We start from the raw sequence: 24,779 nt of genomic DNA, 5'->3' as shown, positions 1-24,779 counted from the left end.
GAGAATTGAGGCTGTAATTGCTGCAAAAGGTGGACCTACACCATATTAACCTGCTGGGCGGTCTGGACGAGCTCAGCTCGTCCAGTACCGCCGGAGCCTGCCGCTCAGGCCCTGCTGGGCCGATTTGGCTCAAATAAAGTGCAGCACACGCAGCCGGCACTTTGCCAGCCGCGTGTGCTGCCTGATCGCCGCTGCAGCGCGGCGATCCGCCGCGAGCAGCGGCGAAAGAGGGTCCCCCCAGCCGCCTGAGCCCAGCGTAGCCGGAACAAAAAGTTCCGGCCAGCGCTAAGGGCTGGATCGGAGGCGGCTGACGTCAGGACGTCGGCTGACGTCGATGACGTCACTCCGCTCGTCGCTATGGCGACGATATAAGCAAAACAAGGAAGGCCGCTCATTGCGGCCTTCCTTGTTTATTCTGGGCGCCGGAGGCGATCGGAAGAACGCCTCCGGAGCGCCCTCTAGTGGGCTTTCATGCAGCCAACTTTCAGTTGGCTGCATGAAATAGTTTTTTTTTTATTCAAAAAAAACCCTCCCGCAGCCTGCCTGGCGATCTTAATAGAACGCCAGGCAGGTTAAAATATATTTTGTTGATTTTCAAGGTGTTTCCATTATTTTGTCCAACCCCTGTATATCTGGCTTTAAAAATACAGTGACTGCTTTATTACAGAAGCACAAGTAACTATTTTTGATTGGTTTATTTCATCTTTGTGGACTAAGTACTGCTATTACTGTAAAAATAAGTTTTATTTATGATGATGATTATCTGAGAAATAGAACATTTTATCATATTTTGTCTTTTAATTATAATTTAAATTTATTAGGAGTCGGAGTCAGTGCATTTTTCCCCACTCCAGGCACCAAAAATTGCTCCGACTTCGACTCCTTGACTCCGACTCCTCAGCCCTAGTGAATTTTTATAGTGAAGTTTGAATGAGAGTGCTAAATCTTACAAGTATGAGGAAATGAAGATAGTGTCTCTCTTCCTCTCTTTCATTATGCAGAGCAGCACACAGTGCAAACCACTTACCAGAGATATGGGCACAGGTGAAAAGCCCTTTTCCACTAAGAAACACGATCACATGAGCGATCGCACTGTGATTTCTTTCTTTTTCCACTAACGTGATTTCTTCACAAACCGAAGGGTGTATGATTGCAGTGAGTTTTATCCGACGGGATAAAAAAACTTGGTAGGGGAATTGCTGAATCATGAGTCGATTGCTATGTGAATTTCCTGTGCTCATATACAAAGCAAAAATGCAGCAATCCTGCGATTGTGATCCAGAAAAAAAGGAGTTGCACTAGTGGAAATATAGCACCGTGATCTACATGCTAACCATGGTGCAGTACCAATCCACAAAACGTAACAATCTAATGGAATTGCACATTAGTGTCTCTCCTTTATTTGAATTATATTTACTGAAAATAAGGTATAGCTGTTGACTCACAAGACATTGCACTGGCTATTTTTTTCTAACCTGGAAGGGGCTTGCCAATACATTTCTTCTAACCTGCAAGGGACTTGCCAATACTTTTCTAACCTGGAAGGGGCTTGCCAATACATTTCTTCTAACCTGGAAGGGGCTTGCCAATAAATTTGTTCTAACCTGGAAGAGACTTGCCAATATATTTATTCTAACTTGGAAGGGGCTTGCCAATACTCTTCTAACCTGGAAGGGGCTTGCCAATACATTTGTTCTAACCTGGAAGAGACTTGCCAATATATTTATTCTAACTTGGAAGGGGCTTGCCAACACATTTATTCTAACTTGGAAGGGGCTTGCCAATACATTTCTTCTAACCTGGAAGGGACTTGTCAATACTCTTCTAACCTGGAAGGGGCTTGCCAATACATTTCTGCAAAAAATGTATGAATTTCTTTAGGCCCAATATTGATGGATAATGGCAAGAGTGACATCCATGCAAATATGGTTGAGACAGGTCAAACCCGTGTGCTTTCTTCATTAGCACGCCTCTGTGCTACTAAGACACATACATGTTCATTACTGACACAGAACATCAAATGTCAAACCTCTCAAGCCGGCAACCAAATTGCAGATCAATGAACACCAACATACAGCCAAAGGCTGCCCGTTCCGTGTTGAAGAAATTGAATGTAAAGCATTTCAAGCTAACAAGCTGGGTTGAGCAGCATAAACTCACGAACAACTGGATTCTTGGGGATCGGCAGGAGCTCCCATCAGCAAAGCCAGAGTGGACACTCGGGGCTGATTTGCGGCTTCTCCCCTGCAAGTCCGCTGTTAATCACGGCTGGAGCATGGAGGCACGGGAGACCAACTCCGCCCACATAGCGGACGACATACACATACACCAATACATTTCTTCTAACCTGGAAGGGACTAGTCAATACTCTTCTAACCTGGAAGGGACTAGTCAATACACGTCTAACCTGGAAGGGGTTTGCCAATACATTTCTTCTAACCTGGAAGAGGCTTGTCAATACTCTTCTAACCTGGAAGGGGCTTGCCAATACATTTTTCTAACCTGGAAGAGGCTTGCCAATACATATTAGTTTTGTTACCACATAAAATACACCGTTTTTTTAATGCACTGTATTAATGTACCATGGATGTAAGGCCTATTCAACATTTTTGGAGTTTATTCATCAAGATGGTGATCAGCTGATTGCCTAACAATCATTTCTACTGAAAATTTTATTTTTTAGGTCAATTGATTTATAAAATTGCTGATCAGCCTAAAATATTGCCACTTTTATTATAAAGTCTAATAGAGAGGGGTGGGACAGCACCCATACAAAGGAGAAGGTGTGCCCAGGCAAACAGAATTCCACACCACCGGAGCTGTTAAATGCAGAAACCAACTCGTGCAGGCACCACCACTGTAGTTTTAATCTTCTTTATTAATCACATCAGATAAAAGCAGCAAATTATCTGATGTGATTGATAAAGAAGACTAAAACTACACCACTTTTATAATGGATTGCTATGTATCTGTAATACATGATTGCTGTGATTGCTATGTATCTGTAAACAATTTTCATGCGCTTGTAGTTGTGTATGGTGGGAGAGAAGGGGGCCGAGCTTCCTCCCGCATAGATAAATCACACAAAAATTACATAGTACCATGCTTATGTGATTGCATTCTCATATAGACTACTACATAATCACAGAAAAACTGCAGTAAGCTCCCAATTGCACTTAGATAAGAATAGCTGCATGCACAATCGCCACAGTGGAAAAGGGGAACCATGATTACATTTATAATCACTGTGCCATTGGAAAAGGGCTCTTACTTCACTTGAATGGAACTATGGAATTTAGGTTCACTTAAGTGGAGTAATGGATTACCAGCCATGATGGTTTACTTGAAAAAAAAGTGGTACCTTTCCTACTGATTTTCATTGTGGTTACTTACTTTTTTTTGTTCAGTCGCTGTTCAGTCATGTCAGAGTCTTTGCGACCCCATGGACCACAGCACTATCTTCTACTGCCTCTCAAAGCTTTTCCAAGCTCATGCTTGTTGCTTCCATGATGCTATATAGCCATCTCACTCTCTGCCGTCCCCTCCTCCTTTTATCCTCGGTCTATCCTAGCATCAGGGTCTTCTCCAATGTCCCACCTTCTTATTGTGTTTCTAACATATTTCAGCTTCATCTTCAGCATTGCTCCTTCCAATGTACAGAGTTAATGTAGTTAAAAGGAAGGTCCGAGCTTTTAAAAAAAACAAGATCTACTTACCTGGGGCTTCCTTCAGCCACTGGCAGCCTATCTGTTCCTTGACGCAGCTCTGCTCCCAGCCAGTGTTCCGGGTCCTCTCCATTGCAGATGCCGACCTTGGTAGGTCGGCATCTTCTGCGGAATCGCGCCACTCACAACCGCGCTCATGTGGCCTGGAGAGTCCTGCACAGGCACAGTACTTCTGTCACGAGCGGCGCGCTCGTGCAGGCGCAGAAGATGCCCGTCGGCATCTGTAACGGAGGAGACACTGGCTGGCGGTAGAGCTGCAGCGAGGGACAGATAGGCTGCCAGGGGCTGGAGGAAGCCCCAGGTAAGTAGATCTTGTTTTTTTTTAAAGCTTGGATGTTTCATTTAAAGATTGATTAACTGGATCTTCTCATACAATATACAGCCTTGTCATACTCCTTTTCCAGTATTGAACCAATCAGTTGTTCCATGTTTAGTTTTCACAGTTACTTTTTGACCTACTTACAAGTTCTTCAGGAGATGATCCGGTACAACCATCTCTTTAAAATCTTTCCATCATTTATTGTGATCCACACAGTGAAAGGCTTTGGTATAGTCAATGAAGCAGAAATAGATGTTTTTCTGAAATTACCTTTCTTTCTCCATAATCCATTGAAGGTTGGCAATTTGATCTCTGGTTCCCCTGCCTCTTCGAAACCAGCTTGCTCTTCCGGTAGTTCTATATTGCATAAACTTGCTAGGTTGTGAAATGAGGGCAATTGGAAATTCCTTGGCATTGTCCTTCTTTGGAATTGAGATGTAAACTGACCTTTTCCAGTCATGTGTCCATTGTTGGGTTTTCCAAATTTTCTGGCATATTGAGTGCAGCACTTTAACAACATCATCTTTTACTATTTTGAATAGTTCATGTTGAATTAGTGATAGTAGAATGGTAGCTGTTTGCCTTTTCACGTCTAATGCAAACTATACGGGCCATTCTCAACTTCCCTATTCTTTCCCATGGAACCATCATGAGCCATCATCACCTGGGCCACTCGCCCAACCCCCATAAAAGGCACAATCCCGGTGTAATGTCTGAATGTGCTGCCTGGAAGCTTCTTTCCACACTGAGTAGCACGCATGCTCAGTGTAAAGTTAATGATGCTGCTTGAGGTAAAATACTAAATATCTTCACTTCCACACCTCTTACACTCCCCAAAATACTAAATTGCAGCCCCTGAGACCCACTGGTTCAGGAGATAGATTACAGAAACCTATTTTGGGAACCAGCGGGTCTGGGGGGCTGCAATTTGGCATAGAGGTCGTTCTGGGGGTTCCCTCCCTAACCTGAACATTTGGGGAGTGTAAGAGGTGTGGGAGTGGAGATATTTAGTATTTTAACACCAGCTGCATCATTCAATAGGAAATGTGGCCGCACAGTCTCCTACTGCGCATACGGGGCAGCGCAAATCAACAGGCAGTGTAATCAGACACAACACCGGCAGCCATTTTCACTCTGCCTGTAGTCAGTGTAGGGAGAGGAGCTGCTGCTGCAAATGCAGGGACAGTGTTAGATGTATTTTGAAATCGCACTGTGTAGCTGCTTCCTAGGTGCTGTGCTACTTGTAGTGCACCGGCTAGGGACCCCCAAAATAGTCTTTTTGAGGACTCATACTGACCACAAAAGTCTGACTGACCCTGCTATACTAATATTTTGTTGTTGCATTGTGGTGTGGTGTGTGTTGTAACAACACCCGTATACAGTGTAGTGTGTGGCTGGCTGCATCACTGTTCTAACCTCCTGTCACTGTGCATAAGTGATTGATTTGTCACTTTCACCCATGTCACCTTACTGTGAGTAAAGGCAGCCATACACTGGTCGATTGCCACCAGATCGACCAACAGATAGATCCCTCTCTGATCGAATCTGATCCCAGAGGGATCTAATGGCTGCCCATTACTGCACACAGATTATGAAACAATTTCAGCTTGAAATCGATTCACAACCTGTGGAGCTGCTACCCGCGTCCTGCACGCCACTAATCCCCTACGATAAGTAACATTTTTTGTTGGTCTTAGTTCTAGCGGTTTTCATAGAATATCAGCACCTGTACCTAGGGCATAGACTTAAATTACTGTGATGTTGGTTTGCCTTGTATTCCTACAGATTTCATTGTCATTTTTTAAACTGTACAGCAGTACTGCCTTTTCACTATTTATTGACTATGAATCCCTATGGGATTCTTTTACTTTTTAGAGTACTGCAATCAAGCCTGTGGTTGTAGATGAAATGAACGTGATTTGTCACTTTTCTAAATGTTGCTTTGTAAATGTAGTGAGCAGATATTAAAAATTGAGACCAAAAAATGATTTTTTGTCTTTATGGCCACAACTTTTATGAATAGGCCCCACAGACTCCAAAATCCCTAATGTTGATTACAATAGTATAAAATAAACCGTGGAAATTCTGGCACTTGCTAATTTCCCCACATACTATAAGCAGATTCCAAATATCTGAATGTTTCTACACACCCTGGGGGTCCACTGCCCCCCCTAACGCGCTTTACTTAGAAACAGCGCGCCTGGGGAACGGCCCCTTGCCCCCTCCTAGAACTGTAATGATGACAGTACAGCCCAGTACAGCTCATTGCATCCAGTCATCCGCCGCACTCAGCCAGGAGGGGTGGGGCTACAGGTCAGCTGACCGAGTTTCCTGGCCGCTATGATTGGCCGCGGGTGCGGCAGTAAGGAGACACGTAGTTGATGACTAGGGGAGTCACTATAGCACAGTCTCCGCATTCATCTGACACTTGTCTGCTGGACGGACAGAGACGCAGAAGACGCCAGACAACATGCCGCTAGAATTCGAGTTGTGCCCCGGCCGCATGGTGGGCGGCGATCACCCGTGCTTCATCATAGCCGAGATCGGCCAGAATCACCAGGGAGATCTGGAGATCGCCAAAAAGATGATTCGGGTGGCAAAGGTAAGGAGTGCTGGGATCACTGTGTGCCATGTCAGATGGATCACTGGCTGGGGCTTTGTATGCAGACGTCGAGGACTTTCCCTGCAGCATTTATCCTCATCATCTCTTCTTTCACATTGTATGAATGAACATGTGAATTCTTGTCGCCTGCTGTACTGATGTCATATGTAACAATACTCAGATCCCAGAGGACAGCGATTTTATCTGTCATGGATCCAGTAGAGGGTTCCGATTCCCATCCTTGGCACAGGGAAGAGAGATGAGGCAGGCTTTCTTTCATTCTCGCTCCTTCTACAAGGATAGCAAATTAAAATGCATTTTTCCTAGAGTGTGGGTGTTGAAGAAGGTGGGAGTAGGTTTGAAGAGATTGCTGCACAGATTATGCCAAAGTGTAGGGGGTGATGTATCAGTCTGTTTCTAATAGCAAGGCTCAGAGCACCCGCCTCTACAGATGCCTTACATAAATATTGTTCAGCATCTTTTATTTTTAATGCATTAATATAGGGAATGTTAGGCTACCCATAGAGTAACTGATCTGCTCCCATTCCTGCTGGAAAATAGCTGGATTGGGAAGCAGTTCTATGCCCATGGAACAAGCTGATTCCTGATGATACCTGCATGCCTACCAATCTTGGAGGAGAGGAGAGAGGGAAAAAACAAAAAAACTGAAATTGATTTTCACAGCCAGTTACTAGTGTTTTCACTGAAATCTAGCTGTCAGTATTAGCACTTTCCCATAGAAGAAACACACTTGCACAGACGGTTCTGTTAAACCTGTTAATGCATAGAGATGAACAGTCAGCAGCTGATCATTTCAACTTATAGCAAATTGTGTTGCATTTTATGTGCCACTTGATGTTGGGCCTACCCAAATCAGAACCTGTTGCTAGTGATTTTCCCAGTTTCATTTGCACCAAGTCTGAAAATGTGATCATGTCTGTTCATGCCACAGTTCTTCATTACAGCACTAAACCAATGGTTGGGACTTCTGCTAATGAATGAATGGATAGCTAAGGACTGCTAAAAACTAGTTATAGATGGCAGGATTAGTTCTCTTCTATGGTGCCCGCAGACAGCCTTGCCCCATGGATATTATCAGTTGGACACTAGTCTTGTATAAGCATTTAATTCCCTTGCTGATAAATTGGCATTGTTGCTGTGTACTTGCATTGCATTTGATTTTCTTAAAGACAATTTACAAAAACCTCTATGCACAGCTTGGCTGAAGTGTGTATACATTTTTTTCCTCAGGGTGTTTGGCTCATATTTGTATGTCATACAACAGCCCTGTGTTGTGCTGGGCTTGGCTGAAGTGTGTATACATTTTTTCCTCAGGGTGTTTGGCTCATATTTGTATGTCATACCACAGCCCTGTGTTGTGCTTGTTATAATTGAAGACCTCAAATTGCATTTAGGTCTCTATCTTCAGGTCATTCAGTATGATTTACTATGCCACCATACAGATTGGCAAGTTGAGTGATGCTGCATTCCTGTTTGTGCTGTGCAGTTGTGGACCAGTGGCCAACTTATGTAAGTTATCCACAGATATGTGATCAGATTTGAAGAGGATTTTATGATCAAAAATGGCGATCTGTATAAAATCCAGGGCTTTGGAGTTGGAGCAATTTTGAGTACCTGGAGTCGCAGTTTGAGTCGGTGGTTTCCTGAGGGGTCTGAGTCGGATGATTTTTGTACAAAATCCACAGCCATGGTAAGTATTAAGGTGGCCACTAACGATCCAATTTTGAGTGAAACATTGTTCGAGTGATCAGATAATTCTGATCAGAAGAAAAATCATTCAATTACACCATCAACTAAACCAATTTTTGCTTCCTATCTATCACAACCAACTAGAAAATCCAAATTTTCTTTTGACCAAAATCCAGTTGGATGACTATTTTCATAATCGTTCGTAATATATTGTACCCATCAATGGAGATTTACAACCAATCTGATCAGAATTTTTGATCGCTCTAATGATTTTTCACTAGAAATTGGACCATTAGTGGCCACTTTTAGACTATGGAGTCAGAGCCATTTTGGGTGCCTGGAGTCGGTGGGTTCATAAACTGAGGAGTCTGATGATTTTGTACAGACTCCACAGGTGTGATGGGGGGAAAAAACAAAACTTTTTTTTTTTTTTAAATCTTTCTTAAAAAAGGAAACAATGTAATCTGTGGAACGACTATACTGGCTGGCTGATTTTGGGGCTGGAACAGTCAGATGGATTTTCCATTCTGATCTCTTAGCGTTCACATTTTTCATTGTACTTGCATGCAGTTAAAGGATACCAGAGCCGAACATTGTCATTGTGCTGTCATGAGCATGCACGTGCCTGCGCACTACCACTCAACTCCAGAGTCTTGCACTGAGCTGCGGCAGAGGATTTACTGTACTAAGGAGGAGAATGGAGGGAGTGGTGGGTATGCCTGAACGTTTTTAGGAAAAAATTGAATTGAGCGATTTCTGTCTCGAATCGACGGGACTTGGGGGAAGTATGAAGCCACTTCTTCAAACTTCCCCTATGCGGAAATGTTATCGCGATATTCGCCGTTTTGACGATATCGACAACGTGATCTTGGTGGTCATGATTTTAGTTTAAATTTGATTTATCTTACAGGCCTCGTGGTGGGCATGAGGACAGCATATGATACATGCCTGCTCTCTACCCCCCCCCCATTTTTTTTAATTTTTTTTTTATTATTGTTTAGCTCTGGTATCCTTTTAAAGGAGTTATCAGGCTGTTTTAAGTAAAATAAGTGCTACTTACCCGGGGCTTCCTCAGCAGCCTTATTTCAGCTTTATTTCTTCTATCCTATAAGTTCCTATACCTGTTCTAATGTGGTCTGTCTTACTGCAGCCTTTCCTAGTTGCACAGTGGCTGTATTATCTCTGTTATATAATCTAATCTTCTTTCCTTTGTCAGCTTTGTCGGGCACAGGCAGGAGTGTGCTGCTCTGCTTGTGATAGGCAGAAGCTATACACACCCTGCACTTACGGTCATGATGAAAAAGCTTTGCTGGGACTTACATGAAATAATGGTGCCTGGGAATAAAAAAGGCGCAGGGGACTGCTGCTAGTAAAATATCACTTAAAGCGGAACTGTAGATATAAAATAAACACATTGTTTCACTTACCTGGGGCTTCCCCAAGCCCCCAGCAGCCGTCCTGTCCCGCTCCTCAACGAGCCTCCGTTCGCCAGCCGCCAGCTACTTTCGGTTTCGCCGCCAGGCCACTGCGCCTGCGCGGCTCTGGCCACGCGTATCCTTTCTTCGCGTTCCCCGCTATTGCAGAGGGAAAAGCGAAGAAAGGATACGCTTGGCCAGAGCCACGCTGGCATCTACTTACAAGCGGGGGAACGGAGACTCGTTGAGGAGCGGGACAGCTGCTGGGGGCTTGGGGAAGCCCCAGGTAAGTGAAACAATGTGTTTACAGTTCCGCTTTAAGTTAGCGATATTGTACTACTGCATTTGTATAGTAATATTTACCAATACTTTACTCCGGCTAAACCTAACCCTACTTTCCCACAGAACCCTTCCCTGGTGGTGCCTAACACTAAGACCCATATTTCCCCCTCCCCCACCCCCACTATGCAATGCCAAATTTAGTTATCCAGAAGCAGATTTGGACATCTGCAAGGCTGTCCACAAATATTTACCACCACCACCCCCTTTGCCATTAATCGTGGCGCCTTGGGGCGCCCAAATTTACCTTCATAGCAGCTGCAGTTTGCAGCAAAGAAGGTAAAATTCAGTGACCGCAGCCTTGTGCCCAAATTTCGTTTGTATGCCGCTAGATGCGGCTTTTATTAAAGGCGGTGCAACTTTTATTATAGGCACTTATGGCGGCGCTATTTTTTCCCACAATCCTTCAGGGCAATGTGAGATGTCACCCCTCTCAGACGCAGGTACAGACAGCACTTCCCCAATAAAACATTGAAACGGTTAGTCCACCCTCAGTGCTGTTTGTTCCTGTGTCCAGGCAGGTCAGCATCTCCCCTAGGGATTGAGCCTGTGTGCTGGGCTGCAGGTGGCAATTCCGTGGGTGGCTGAGACGGTGGTACTGAGGCCGTCTAGCCTACGCTTCACGCTGGAAGATGAGATGGAGTTTGCCTACCTTTCTCTCCTAAGTGGAGGAGTGCAAGTGTGGGGGGCACGGCGTTCCTAGCCGCTCTTGGAAGAGACGGATGGCAAGTAAGCCGCTGGCGTGGGTTGTGCTGGCTGGGCGGTTTGGGAGACACATGGCGGATGGGCGTCCGCGTGGTTCTTCCTGGGGCGCGTACTTTCCGGCAGATTGACCGGAAGCAGCGTTTTGTAGCCAATCAGAGGCTGTCTCTCTGTCTTTTCCGGTCCCGGGAGTTTCATGAGCAGAGGTATTTTAGTGAGGAGGCTGGTTGGCGGTATTGTTGCTCTGCAGTGGAGAGACTGCAGTCTTTTTGCTGGATTTCTTTGCTTTTTTCAAGATGTCAGCATCAGAAAAGACTGAGAGTAACCCAGCCGCCCAGAAGGTGAGAGTATGGCATCTTTCTGGGCTCTGAACAAATGTTTCTGCATGGGGGTATGCTTATGTTAGACTGTGTTTGTCTTTTTTGCAGATTAAATAAGTTGATTCAGGCAATAAGACGAGGCCTCCTCCTATTTATAAGCGATGCCCAATGTGTAGTGTGAAAATGCCATTGCCATATTCTAAAACTTTGTCAGCAATGTATGGAAAAAGTTTTAGGAGAGCAGTCAGGTCCCTCTGTGCAGGAGACTTTCAGGGAAGAAATTAATTCCTCTTTGGCTTCTTTTGAATCCTCTTTAACAGGAGCAGGTGCTGCTACTTCACAAAGTGCTACTGCTCTTAACCCTGTCTGTGATAGTGAGAATCAGGATCAGGCAGAAGCTGGGGTAAGTTCAGGGGAATCAGATTCAAAGGATGTTGAAGTTGATACATCTCCGCGATTCAGGTTTCGAGTTGAAGATATTGAAGCCTTAAAGAGAACCCGAGGTGGCATTGCATTATGCTAGTGGGGCACAGAGGCTGGTTGGGCACACTAACACCAGCCTCTGTTGCCCCATCGTGTGCCTCAAAGACCCCCCTGCTCGCCGCTATACCCCCGCAGTGCTGGCGACACGCAGCGTGTCGCCAGCACAATGTTTACCCTAGCGCTGTCTGTCAGCGCTGCCTCCTCCGCATCACCGCTACCCGCCCGTGTCCCTTCCCTCCCGCTGATTGGAGGGAAGGGACGAGGGCGGGTAGCGGCGATGCTGGGGAGCGGCGCTGACAGACAGCGCTAGGGTAAACATTGTGCTGGCGACGCGCTGCGTTTTGCCAGCACTGCAGGGAGTATAGCGGCGAGCAGGGGGGTCTTTGAGGCACACGATGGGGCAACAGAGGCTGGTGTTAGTGTGCCCAACCAGCCTCTGTGCCCCAGTAACATAATGCAATGCCACCTCGGGTTCTCTTTAATTGCAGCTATCAATGATACTCTTGAATTGAATAAGGATACAGTGACTAATTTTATGTTTGCATGACCAGTTTTATATGAAGGGATGGAAGAAAAGGCAGGTCTTGCATTTCCAGTCCATAATGCTATCAAACAGACTATCCTTAGAGAGTGGAAAGTTTCAGAAAAAAAGACTTATTATTTCGAAAGCAATTAAACGCAGGTTTCCTTTTACTGTTGATTCAGCTCTCTGGGATAAATGTCCAAAAGTGTATGCTCTTTTTTCTCAGGTCATTAAACAAGGAAGGTGATTTAGCATTTGAAGATCTAGGGGATCTAAAGGATCCTGTGGATAAAAAGATAGATGCTTACCTTAAATGGACTTGGTAAGCTAGTGCGGCTACCTTTTTTTTTAGGCCTGCTATAGCTTCTACCTGTGTGGCTAGAACTTTAGAATTAGCTGAAGGCCAGCATCCTTGCAGGCGCTTGTCGAACAATTGATGGAATCTTTTACGATTCTTAATAAGGCAGCTAATTATTTGGCCGATGCTTCCGCAGAAACGGTCAGGTTTACTGCTAGGTCTACGCCTCTTAAATGAATGTTTCACGCAGAGCGTTATGGCTAAAAACTTGGGATGGTAATTTAGTATCCAAAAATAGACTTTGTGGAATTCCCTTTTCAGGGGAATTTGGTCCTGATTTGACTTTGCTCTGGAGAGGACTTCTAATAAGACCTTTCCTAGAATGCAAAAAGTAACTAATAAGAAGTTTATTCGTAAGCCAAAAGTTGATCTAAAGGAGTCCTCTGAGGATCAAAAGGGAGGTAAAAAGATGGTTCTTTGACAAATCTAGGAGAGGGGGTTTACATCTAAACCCTCTGAATCTCAGACAAAGTCTCAATGACTTGTTTCTGGCGGTAGGGGGAAGACTAAAATATTTATCTCACAGATGGTCAATGGTGGCAAAAAGTGTATTTGGCAAACAATCAGATTCGGCTATCAGTTTGCGCTTTCTCCTCCGTCAAGAGAACCTGCTCTGGTTCCCGAGATTCTGGACATTTTGCAAGGTATGTTAAATCAAAATGTGATTTGCAGAGTTCCAAAGAGGGAACAAAAACAAGGTATTTACTCAAAACATTTTCTGGTTAAAAAAAAAAGTCTAAAAAAAGTTAAACCCATTAATTAAAAAGAAAAAGTTTTGAATGAAGACAATTTTTACAGTGAGAGATCTGCTATTTGCCGGAGCATTCATGGCATCTTTAGATCTCAGGGATGCCTGTTGTGCCAATCCACAAGAAGTCTCAAAAATACCTGATATTTGCCCTTCAAGTGAACGAACTAGTGATGTATTTTCAGTTTCTCTGCCTCCCGTTTGGGATCACTTCCGCACCAAGGATGAATACAAAAATCCTGGGGGAAGCTTTGATACCATTAAAGGAGAACTGAAGAGAGGTATATGGAGGCTACCATGTTTGTTTCCTTTTTAAGCAATACCAGTTGCCTGGCAGCCCTGCTGATCCTCTGCCTCTAATACTATTAGTCATAGCCCCTGAACAAGCATGCAGCAGATCAGGTGTTTCAGACTTTAAAGTCAGATCTGACAAGACTAGCTGCATGCTTGTTTCTGGTGTTATTCAGTTACTACTGCAGAGAAATAGACCAGCAGGGCTGCCAGGCAACTGGTATTGATTAAAAGGAAATAAATATGGCAGCCTCCGTATACCTCTTACTTCAGTTCCCCTTTAAGTGAAAGGTCAGTCGTTCTGGTCCCTTATTTGGACGACCTATTGATTCTAGGCAATTCAAAGGCAGAATTAAAGAATCATCTGCAGATGGTTTCAGATCATTTACAGTCCTTGGGCTGGGTTATAAATCAAGAGAAATCATGCCTAAATCCAAGTCAAAAAATGGTGTTTCTGGGCATATTAATAGACTCTTTAAGCTCAATTCTGGTAGCGTTTAGTAAATAATTACCTCATGGAATTGGGTTTACCTCATGAGGGAAATCAACTTTTGAATTCTGGTAGTTTAAGTAAAGTTTTACCTCATGTAATTTCATGAGGTAATTAATGTGGTAATTTTCTACTAAAAATGTGTGGTATTTAGAAGTGAAATACCTCATACTTGAATTCTGAAGTGAAATGAGGTGCGTGTTTGCATGTCTTTTACCTCACATAATTAGACCTACCTCTACCACATGATAAATGCAGTGTTGTGACATAACTGTGATATCTGTCACATAACATGGAGCCTTTTCAGCTTGTTCTGTGCTATTATTGGTCTCTCGGGCTATGAATGCGCATCGTCCTTCATCCAGCTGTTTACTGTACCAGTGTCGCCCCTCCCCCCCCCCCCAATATAGCAAGATTTCCTCTGTATAAAGCTAGTGCATATATAGCCAGATCCCCCCCCCCCCCCCAATATAGCAAAATTTCCTCTGTATACATTTAGTATATATATATCCAGCCCCCCCCCCCCCCCCAAATATAGCCAGATTTCCCCTGTGTATAGCTAGTATATATAGCCAGATCCCTCCCCCCCCCCATATAGCCAGATCAACCCTGTACATAGCTAGTATACACAGCCAGCATGTATATTATAATTAAACAACAAAGAGTCCAATCCCTCTTCCCACCTCCCTCCCCGGAGCACAGTCCCTTCTGAGCATCGGTGGAAGTACTCACACCGTCAATGCTCTCTCCAGCGTTAATCGTGCAGCCTCCTCCTCCTCGGGGGAGGGGGGCGGCTCGAAGGGGGGCACCCTTTTAGTTCCTTCAATTAAATAGGCTTGAACTTTGGGAGGCAGTTTGCGGGGGAGGTGTTACTGGGGGGTGTGAAATCGGAGGAGCACTTTAGTAACTGGGGTCGGGAGGGAGTGTGCGGGCGGGGGGGACGGTGTGATTGTACTGCATATAACAGTTAGGAAAATACCTCATTAATTAATAGTCGGTACTGCACATTTACTCGCTCTGTCGGTAATTTAACAAACCTCATTCGCAGGCGAGAAAATGTATCAGAATTCAACACAGAAAAAAAAAAAAAATAACGAATGAGGTATTTTCCCGACTGTTTTCTTCACCTCGCACAGCTACCAGAATCGAGCCCTTTGAGTCAAAATTTGTTTCTTCCTCTAGAGCAGGGGTCAGGAACCTTTTTGGCCAAAGAGCCATAAGCGCCACATTTTAAAATGTAATTCCGTCAGCCATACCATATGTTTTAAACTGGGACAGTAGGGCTCACGTCCCTATTGCCATGGTGATGTGTATACAGTTGATCCACCGGGCAGTGGAAGTGTCAGGCACGTCTTCAGCTTCTATTGGCTCTCAGGGAAATTGCTGATGTTGCTGAAACCCAGACAGGAGAAATACCGACTAACAGCTTGTACAATTAGCTAGCTGACTTGGGGGTTGATTCACTTAGGACGAGATCCCCGCAATTGGCCCAATAGGCTGCTTGTCAAGTGACAGGCAGCCTTTCGGGCCAATTAGACAAGACAAATAACATTTTTTTTATCGAGCTTTTCTCCTGGCGGACTCAAAGCGCCAGAGCAGCAGCCACTAGGGGGCGCTCTATAGGCAGTAGCCGTGTTAGGGAGACTTGCCAAAGGTCTCCTACTGAATTAGGTGCTGGCTTACTGAACAGGCAGAGCAGAGATTCGAACCCTGGTCTCCTGTGTCAGAGGCAGAGCCCTTAACCATTACACCATCCAGCCACAGCTGCGGGGATCTCGTTCTACAAAGTCACTGGACCTGACAGGTTCCAGAGTAGGACAATTGGAGCAGCTGTTCGTTTTAGGGTAGCGCGAGTAAGTTAGTAGTGCATGCTACAGCAGTAGCGTACATTACTTTATTCATTTTACTTGCGCTGCTACACTATGCTGCGCTGCTTGAGCGGTGTAGCTTGGTGAATCTCAACCCCTACAGATTTCTCTGTGAGCCAGATGTAGCCATCAAGAGAGCCACATCTGGCTCCCGAGCCATAGGTTCCCTACCCCTGCTCTAGAGAAAGTGGAAAAGCTAAATTGGCAATTCTGAATTTGCAACAAGAAATTCGACCTACACTAAGGTTGGTGTCTCGAGTGTTTAATGTCTTCGACGATGATGGTGGTGCCTTGGGCACTTGCACATATCAGAAAACTTCTGAGGTTTTTGCTGGAAAACTGGGATGGTCAGCCTGAGAGCTTAAAGTTTAGAGTGACCATTCCGATACCAGTCCTGTCTTCCGTTCAATGGTGGTTGAAGGATGCCAACCTTTCAAGGGGGCAAACTTTGGAAGGAACCAGTGGATCAGATATTAACCACTGATGCAAGTTTGTGGGGATGGGGGGCTCATGTGGGTCATGTAGCCTCAAAGGGCAAGTGGTCAAAACCAGAGTCTCTCAAATGTCATCGAATTGGAGAGAATTGAGAGCAGTGAAATTAGCCTTGATTCAAGCAAAAAACATTCTATCAGAATCAGAATCAGAATCATTTTTATTCGCCAGGCACGACAGGGTCGTGCTCGGAATTGGATTTGGCACGTACAATTTCACGGATAAAGGATAAGACTATAGATAGCAGAGGGCCTACATTAAACAGAGAGTCGTAGATAAAACAAAAAGAAGAGCACATAAGTCAACAATGGCTAAAGCAGAAGTCCAGATTCATAATTAGTTCATGAACAGAGTGCAGTTCTGGAACACAATGTAGCTCCAGTGCTAGGCTCAGAGCGAGTCAATGAGTTCAGGAGGGTGACAGCTGAGGGGAAGAAAGAGTTCCTATGCCTAGAGGTTTTGGTGGCGATGGCCCGAAACCTACGGCCTAATGGAAGTCTGCTGAAGAACCGCTGGCCAGGGTGAGAGGGGTCGCCAGCAATCCTCCGTGCTCTTGAGCGTAGCCTGGAGTTGTGGAGGAGGTCAAGCGAAGGTAGAGGTCTGCCGATGATTCTCTCCGCCGATCTAATGACCCTCTGAAGTTTGTATCTGTCTCTGGTGGAGGAGCCAGCGTACCAGACTAGGATGGAGGAGCAGAGGACGGACTCGATGGTGGCGGTGTAAAAGCACGTCAGTAGCTCTTGAGCCATGCCGAACTTCTTCAGTTGGCGGAGGAAGAAAAGCCTCTGCTGTGCTTTCTTCTGGGTCAAGGCTGTGTTTTCCTTCCAGCTCAGGTCTTTGGAGATGGTGGTGCCCAGAAGGCGAACGCTGGCTACTCTCTCGACCTCGGCGCCATTGATAGAGATTGGTGGGGGGGAGGGGCATGCTTCCTGAAATCCACAATCAGCTCCACAGTTTTGGATGAGTTGAGGACCAGCCTGTTCTCCCTGCACCACTGGCAAACTCTGTCAACCTCCTGGCGGTAGGCCTGCTCATCATTGTTTGTCACTAGCCCAACGATGGTGGTGTCATCTGCAAACTTGATGACCTTGACAGAGTTTTCCTTGGATCTGCAGTTGTTCGTGTAGAGAGAGAACAGGATCGGTGACAGGACGCAGCCTTGTGGGGCCCCCGTGTTCGTTGTCCGCGGCTGAGAGGTGACCTCCCCAAGCTTAATGACTTGAGTTCTGTTAGTCAGGAAGTCTGTGACCCACCCACGGAGTGTGGGAGGGACATTTAGCTCTGAAAGATTGTCCTGCAGTATGCGAGGGCAGATGGTGTTGAAGGCAGAGCTGAAGTCCAGTAGTAGAATCCTGGCGTATGTGTTAGGTTTGTCCAGGTGGTCGTATGTGAGCTCAAGGCAGATGTTGACAGCATCATCAGTGGATCTGTTCGCCCTGTATGCAAACTGGTACGGATCCATTTGGGGGGAGGTGATAAGCTTGATGTGTGACAAGACGACTCTCTCAAGGGTTTTCATGATGTTGGATGTCAGGGCCACTGGTCTGTAGTTATTGAGGTCGGAGTTACCATGCTTTTTGGGGACAGGGATGATGGTAGACTTTTTGAAGCATGCAGGGACTTTGCCGACCTGGAGGGATTTGGAGAATATGGAAGTGAGGATGGGTGCCAGCTGGTGTGAGCAGGTTTTCAGACAGGCTGGTGACACGCCGTCTGGGCCAGAGGCTTTCCTGGGGTTTAGCGAGGACAGGTGGAAGAGGACATCGGCCTCGCTCACGGCTGGAGGTGGGAGGCTTGAGACTGAGAGATAATCTGCGCTAGGAGAGGGGTGAGCCGGTGCTGTTACTGGCTCCCCCAGTGCCTCCAGGTCCTCAAACCTGCAGTAAAAGTTGCTGAGGTCCTTGGCTAGCTCAGTACTGGGTGTTGCGTGTTGTGGGGGAGGCTTATAGTTTGTGGTGGCTTTAAGCCCCTTCCAGACAGCTCGTATATCATTTGATCGCAGGTTGCATCTTATCCTTTCTGCGTACTCCCTCTTAGCGGCTCCCAGTTCTCGCTTCAGGTTGTTCCTTGCTGACTTATATTCCACTTGGTTGCCGGACTTGTGCGCCACCTCCTTGCTCCTCCGCAGTTTCCGTAGTTTGTTGGAGAACCACGGTTTATTGTTCGGATAGACTTTGACGGTCTTGGTTGGTACGCAAAAGTCTTCACAGAAGCTGATGTATGAGGAGATGTTATCCGCCCACTCGTCAAGGTTTGGAGATTCCATGGCCTTCCAGTCAGTGCAGTCGAAGCATGCCTGAAGTTGGAGTTTGGCCTCGCTTGACCACACTTTGGTGAATCTGAGAACAGGTTTTGCTGACTCAAGGCGTCTCCTGTAGGTGGGGATCAGATGAATGAGAGAGTGGTCCGAGGAGCCTAGCGCTGCCCTTGGTATGGCTTTGTAGGCATCCTTCTGCACTGTGTAGCAGTGATCAAGAGTGTTCTGATTTCTGGTGGGGCAGGCCACATGCTGGTGAAAGCGAGGAAGCTCCTGGCGGAGGTTAGCCCTATTGAAGTCGCCTAATACAATGAACAGCGAGTCAGGAAGGGTTGATTCCCATTTTGTAATGGCGTCACTGAGGTCACGCAGGGCATGTCTGACTTCGGCATCAGGTGGTATGTACACGCCAACAAGAACGTAGGAGGAAAATTCCCTGGGCGAGTATTTTGGCCTGCAGTTGACAATTAGAAGTTCAATCTCAGGGGAGCACTTCCTGGCAAGTATTGATGAGTTGGGGCACCATGACTGGCCGATGTAAAAGCAGATGCCACCACCCTTCTTTTTACCCGAGAGGTTGGGGTCACGGTCGGCCCGGATGAGGCTGAAGTCCGGAAGGTGAAGGGCGTTGTCTGGGATGTCATCATGCAGCCACGTTTCTGTGAAACAGAGGATGGGGTGCCACTGCTGAACTCCTTCTTCTCAACGAGGAGACGGAGTTCATCTAGTTTGTTAGGGAGGGAGCAGACATTTGACAGCAGGACCGATGGGATGGTCCTAGTTCAATCAGACAACGTTACGACTGTAGCATTCCTAAACAAATAGGGAGGCACGAAATCCCTTTTATTGCAGGTGGAAGCAGAAGAGATTTTATTTTGGGCAGAAGAATGTGTTGTCCTTGTGAGCAGTCCTTCACAAGCGCACATTAAACATGGATGCAGACAAATTGAGCAGAAACAAAATTCTGACTTCAGAGTGGTCCCTAAACAAAGAAGTGTTTCTACAGATCACAGAAAGAGGGGGATGCCATCTGTGGATCTTTTGGCAAAACAGGAAAATGCACAAGTTCAGAAATAATTTTTCATTGAACCTGAGAGCCAATGCGCTGGGAGTAGATGCATTCAATCACCAGTGGAAATTTCCCTTGATTTATGGATTTCCTCCTCTAAACATGATTCAGCAGTTCTCAGGAAGTGGAGAGAACACAGAGGACGGATGATTCTGATTGCGCCTCTTTGGCCAAGAAGAAGTTGGTTTGCAATGATGAAATCATTCATGGTAGAGGAACCTCGGTTGCTTCCTCTGATGCCAGATCTGCTGGTTCAGGGAGACCTGTGGCATCCTCCTCCAGAGCGCCTGAATCTGGCGGTTTGGATCCTGAGTTAGTTTGGTTGAAAATGTTTGGAGTGTCTGATAAAGCGGCCTCGACACTGAGTGGAAGTCGTAAAGCTGTTACGAGGGAAATCTTAAAACTGGAAGACTTTCCATCTTTGGTTGAAAAAGTCTAAATTTGATAGCTTATCTATTCCGGCAGTTCTGGATTTTCTCCAGGAAGGTTGGGATGAGAACATTTCTGTTAGTACATTGAAAGTGCAGATGGCAGCTATATTTGCATTATCAGGTATTCCTATTTCTTCATTTCCTTTTAACTGTAAGATTTATCAAAGCTGTTTCAAGGAAATTGCCGTTTAAAAAAAAAAAAAAAAATGTATGTATCCCTTTGGGACTTATCAGTGGTGCTGCAGGGATTATCTAGAGATCCATTTGAACCGTTACAAGATTGTTCACTTAAGTCTCACACTTAAAGAGGAGCTGTTAGCTATAGGGTCTCAGAGACAAAAAACACATATATCAGTAGATAAATAATGTCTGTACTTACACATTATATGCATTGCACTGTCCACGTTTTTGATTTCAGTCCATTTTTATATAGTGTATATACAGAGATTTATGTTCCTGACAGGTTCCATCTTTGGCTGTCTGTGTGTGAAGCCAATCGTGATGTAATATCCTCCCTTTCCCTGCTTCCACTCTTCCCCCTGATTTAGTATGCATTAGCCTTCCCAACTCCCAGCCCTCAGACACTCCCACCAGTCCCACCAGGCACAGATGTCTATAACGTACCGCCCCCCCCCCCCCCCCTCCAAACATGTGCAGATGACTGCCTGACCCCCCCCCCCCCCCCCAAAGAAAGAGGCGCATATGGCTATAACGACCCTACCCAACCCCCCCCCCCCCCCCCATGAAACCGGTTCCCATGTCTGCCCCCCCCCCCGAAACAGGCTCCGATTTCTGCCCGCCCCCCCCCCCTTCCTGCCAATCAGGCTGCAGTAAAGAGTTAGAGCGGGATAGGGAAATGAATGGGAGGACCAGGGAGGCCAGTAGGGAGAAGAAGCAGCCCCAGAATGCTTTGCACCATCTGTTATGCATCCTGGCGGCCTCTTTAGGTCCTTTGGGAATACAGAGGAATGCTATTCAGCCAACTAAAAAGTAAGCAAGATTTTTAACTTCATGATTGCCTTTTTAGCTACCTTCTAAACTGTTTAACACAGGAGAACAGAGATTGAAATTTGCTTTTTTTTTGCCTAACCATTACTCTTTAACCACTTGAGGACCCACCCTTTACCCCCCCTTAAGCACCAGCGCTGTTTGTTGGGATCTGTGCTGGGTGGGCTCTGCAGCCCCCAGCACAGATCAGGATGCACGCAGAGCGATCAGATCGCCCCCCTTTTTTTCCCCCCTATGGGGATGATGTGCAGGGGGGGTCTGATCGCTCCTGCCTGCAGGCATGTTGCGGGGGGGGGCACCTCAAAGCCCCCCTCCGCGGCGAAATTCCTCCCCCTCCCTCTCCTACCTTTCCCCCCCTGGTGATCCGGGCTGCACAGGACGCTATCCGTCCTGTGCAGCCAGTGACAGGACGTCACATGGCGGTGATTCCCGGCCGCTGATTGGCCGGGGATCGCTGATCTGCCTTACGGCGCTGCTGCGCAGCAGCGCCGTACAATGTAAACAAAGCGCATTATTTCCGCTTGTGTTTACATTTAGCCTGCGAGCCGCCATCGGCGGCCTGCAGGCTATTCACGGAGCAGCCGCTCGCGCGAGCTTCCTGATTAATCAGCCTGCAGCTGGCGACGCAGAACTGCGTCGCTGGTCCTGCAGCTGCCACTTTGCCGACGCACGGTATAAGCGTGCGGTCGGCAAGTGGTTAAAGAGAACCAGAGGCGGGGTTCTTACATCGCAATCCGCATACAGAGGCTGGGTCTGCCTATAGAGCCCCCCCCCGCGCGCTGTCAGACCCCATAAAACACAGCTGCGCTGGCGACACGCTGCGTGTCGCAGCCGGCTGTGTTTATCACAGTAATGCCAGTCTCGCCGCTCCCCCGCCTCCTGAATCGCTCCAGTCCCCGCCTACGTCCCTTCCCTCCATGCTGATTGGAGGGAAGGGACGCGGGCGGGGGAGCAGCCAAGACTGACATTTGTGAGGTAAACACAGCCGCGCGCAGGGGGGGTCTTTGGAGGAAACTAACTAGCAACAGAGGCTGGGCTCTATAGACAGTCCTAGCCTCTGTATGCGGATTGCGATGTAAGAATCCCGCCTCGGGTTCTCTTTAAAGAGGAACTTCAGCCTAAACAAACATACTGTCATTAAGTTACATTAGTTATGTTATTTAAAATAGATAATATAATCTCTTACCCACATTGTTTTAAAAGAACAGGAAAATGTTTGATTTCATTATGGCAGCCATCTTTTTGGTTGAAAGGAGGTGACAGGGAGCGTGAGACAGTTCCAACAGTCCTGTGTCCTGAGCACCTCTCCCAGTTGCTAGGCAACGTGAACAACAACATAGGAAATCCCATCATGCTCTACACAGCATCTTTGATGGGTGGAGCTTAGGTAAAAAATGCAGCTAAAATTGATGCTTTGGTAAGAAAAACAAAGTTCTGATGCTGTGAAACTGTTAAAGAAACACCAAGCCTTTTCAGTTCTGCTGAGTAGATTTTTAGTCCGGAGGTTCACTTTAAGGTAGTATTTCTGATAGCAATAACTATGGCCAGAAGAGTGAGTGAGCTGCAGGCTCTATCAGTCAAAAGTCCCTATTTTCAGGACAGATTGGTATTATAAACATCCGAAATTTTGTCCAAAAGTGATGTCTAAGTTTCATAGGTCTCAAGACCTTGTCTTGCCTACACTTTGTGTTTAATCCAAGTTGTCAGAGTTTTTCATACATTGGGTGTTAGAAGATGTGTTTTACAATATTTAGCGAGTACAGCTGATTTTAGGAAATCAGATTCATTATTTTTGTTTTCAGGTAAGCGTTTAGGACAGGCTGCATCTAGATCTACTATTGCTAATTGGATCAAATTAGCTATTATTGACGCTTACAAGATAATGAAATTTGATCCTCCAGCATCATTTCAAGAGAACCCGAGGTGGGGATCTTAAGCTGGCCATACACTGGCCCGATTTGCGGCCGTTTCGACAGCAGATTCGATCACTGGAATCGAATCTGCTTCCAATCGTTCGCGCTAAACGCACCCACCGATCCGATTTCCTCCCGAAATCGGATCGGTCCGTCGATCGCGCCGTGCGGAAAAATAACGTCGATCGCCCGCGGGTGGGGAGCGCGTCGCTAGCGGCGGCCAATCCGATCAGGTATACATTCCCTGACGCTGGCTCCTGGGCATCCTCTCCGTGCTGCACCGCACCGCTCTGTTCCTGCTTCCATCCCAGCGTACATAACTTCCTGTGTCACTGCAGTGACCAGGAAGTTCAAATAGAGGGCGCTCTATTTGAACTTTTTGGTCACGGAGTGACACAGTGTACGCTGGGATGCGGTGCGGGGTGCAGCGCGGAGAAGAGATCCCGGAGCCAGCTTTAGGTAATGTATACGGTAGGGAGGGGGCAGGCGGCAGGAGCAGCTCAACAGATTTTGATCGGTTTCAGGCTGAAACCGATTCACAATCTGTTTGCAGTAAAGGCAGCCATACGATCCCTCTCTGATCAGATAGGGATCTGTCAGCTGGTCGATCTAATGGCAAATCGACCAGTGTATGGCTACCTTTAGAGTTAAATCTATACACAGAGGCTGGGTCTGGATATAGTGCCTCTGTTGCTAGTTGAATCTTCCCTAAATTCCCCCCCCCCCCCCCCCCCTGCGCTCTGCACTAGCCCATAAATTACAGCCGCGCTGTCGGGCTCTGTTTACCATTCTAGTGCCACTCACGCTGCTCCCCCCGCCCGCGTCCCTTCTCTCTAATCAGCGGTGAGGGAAGGGACGTGGGCGGGGATCGGCGCCCTGCAGGAGGCGGGGGAGCTTCATGAGTGGCACTAGAATGATAAACAGAGCCCGCTGCGACACGCTCAGTGTCGCCAGCGCGGCTGTAATTTATGGGCTAGTGTAGAGCGCAGGGGGGGATTTAGGGAAGATTCAACTAGCAACAGAGGCTGGGCACTATAGACAGACCAAGCCTCTGTGTATAGATTTAACTCTAAGATCCCCACCTCGGGTTCTCTTTAAGGCTCATTCGACTAGGGCTATGGCAGCTTCATTGGCAAATAGAGCAGGGGCCTCTCCTGAACAAATATGTAAGGTGGCAACGTGGTCAACTTTTTCTATGTTCATTCGTCATTATCGGATCGATGCATTGCCTGCTCAAGACCAAGCGTTTGGGAGGAAGATTGTCAAAGCGGTGGTACCACCCTGAGGTTGTATTACTTGTTAATTGTCTCACTTTGCCCTGATGACTGTGGGGGGAAAAAAAGCAGTTAGTACCTGCTAACGATGTTTTGAACAATCCTTCAGGGCAACGATCCCACCCTGGTGTGTTGTCTAAGTCGAATAGTTGCACTTATTGTGGGTTAGTTGGTTGTTCGCCTGTCGGGTACTTGTCTAAACACACTAACCGTTTCAATGTTTTGTAGGGGAAGTGTTGTCTGTTCCTGCTTCTGGGAGCGGCGACGTCTCACCTTGCCCTGAAGGATTGTTAAAAACATTGTTGGCAAGTACTAACTCTGTCCCCCCCCCCCCCCTCCAGTTCCCACATTCCAAGATGTGCTATGGAAACATTATTATTAATAATAATAATAATAATAATAATATGATTTAGTTTTTATATAGCGCCAACATCTTCCGCAG

General features: G+C 46.5%; 1 protein-coding gene across 2 annotated transcripts in view; it reads left to right on the top strand.

Annotated features, from left to right (window-relative positions):
* The window catches only part of NANS (N-acetylneuraminate synthase), a 90,810-nt gene that overhangs the window by 21,877 nt on the left and 44,154 nt on the right, over nt 1-24,779 (top strand). The window contains exon 1 of one of the 2 annotated variants that reach the window (XM_068234247.1): nt 6,386-6,646. The exons of the other annotated variant lie outside the window; for it this stretch is intronic. Coding sequence (XP_068090348.1) covers nt 6,515-6,646 — 132 coding nt within the window. The 5' untranslated portion in view covers nt 6,386-6,514. Of the gene's footprint in view, nt 1-6,385; nt 6,647-24,779 lie in introns of those variants that run through there. 2 annotated transcript variants of the gene reach the window in all.

Source organism: Hyperolius riggenbachi, chromosome 1, assembly GCF_040937935.1.
Source record: "Hyperolius riggenbachi isolate aHypRig1 chromosome 1, aHypRig1.pri, whole genome shotgun sequence".
NCBI lineage: Eukaryota > Metazoa > Chordata > Amphibia > Anura > Hyperoliidae > Hyperolius > Hyperolius riggenbachi.
This window is presented reverse-complemented; position numbering and strand designations above follow the sequence as displayed.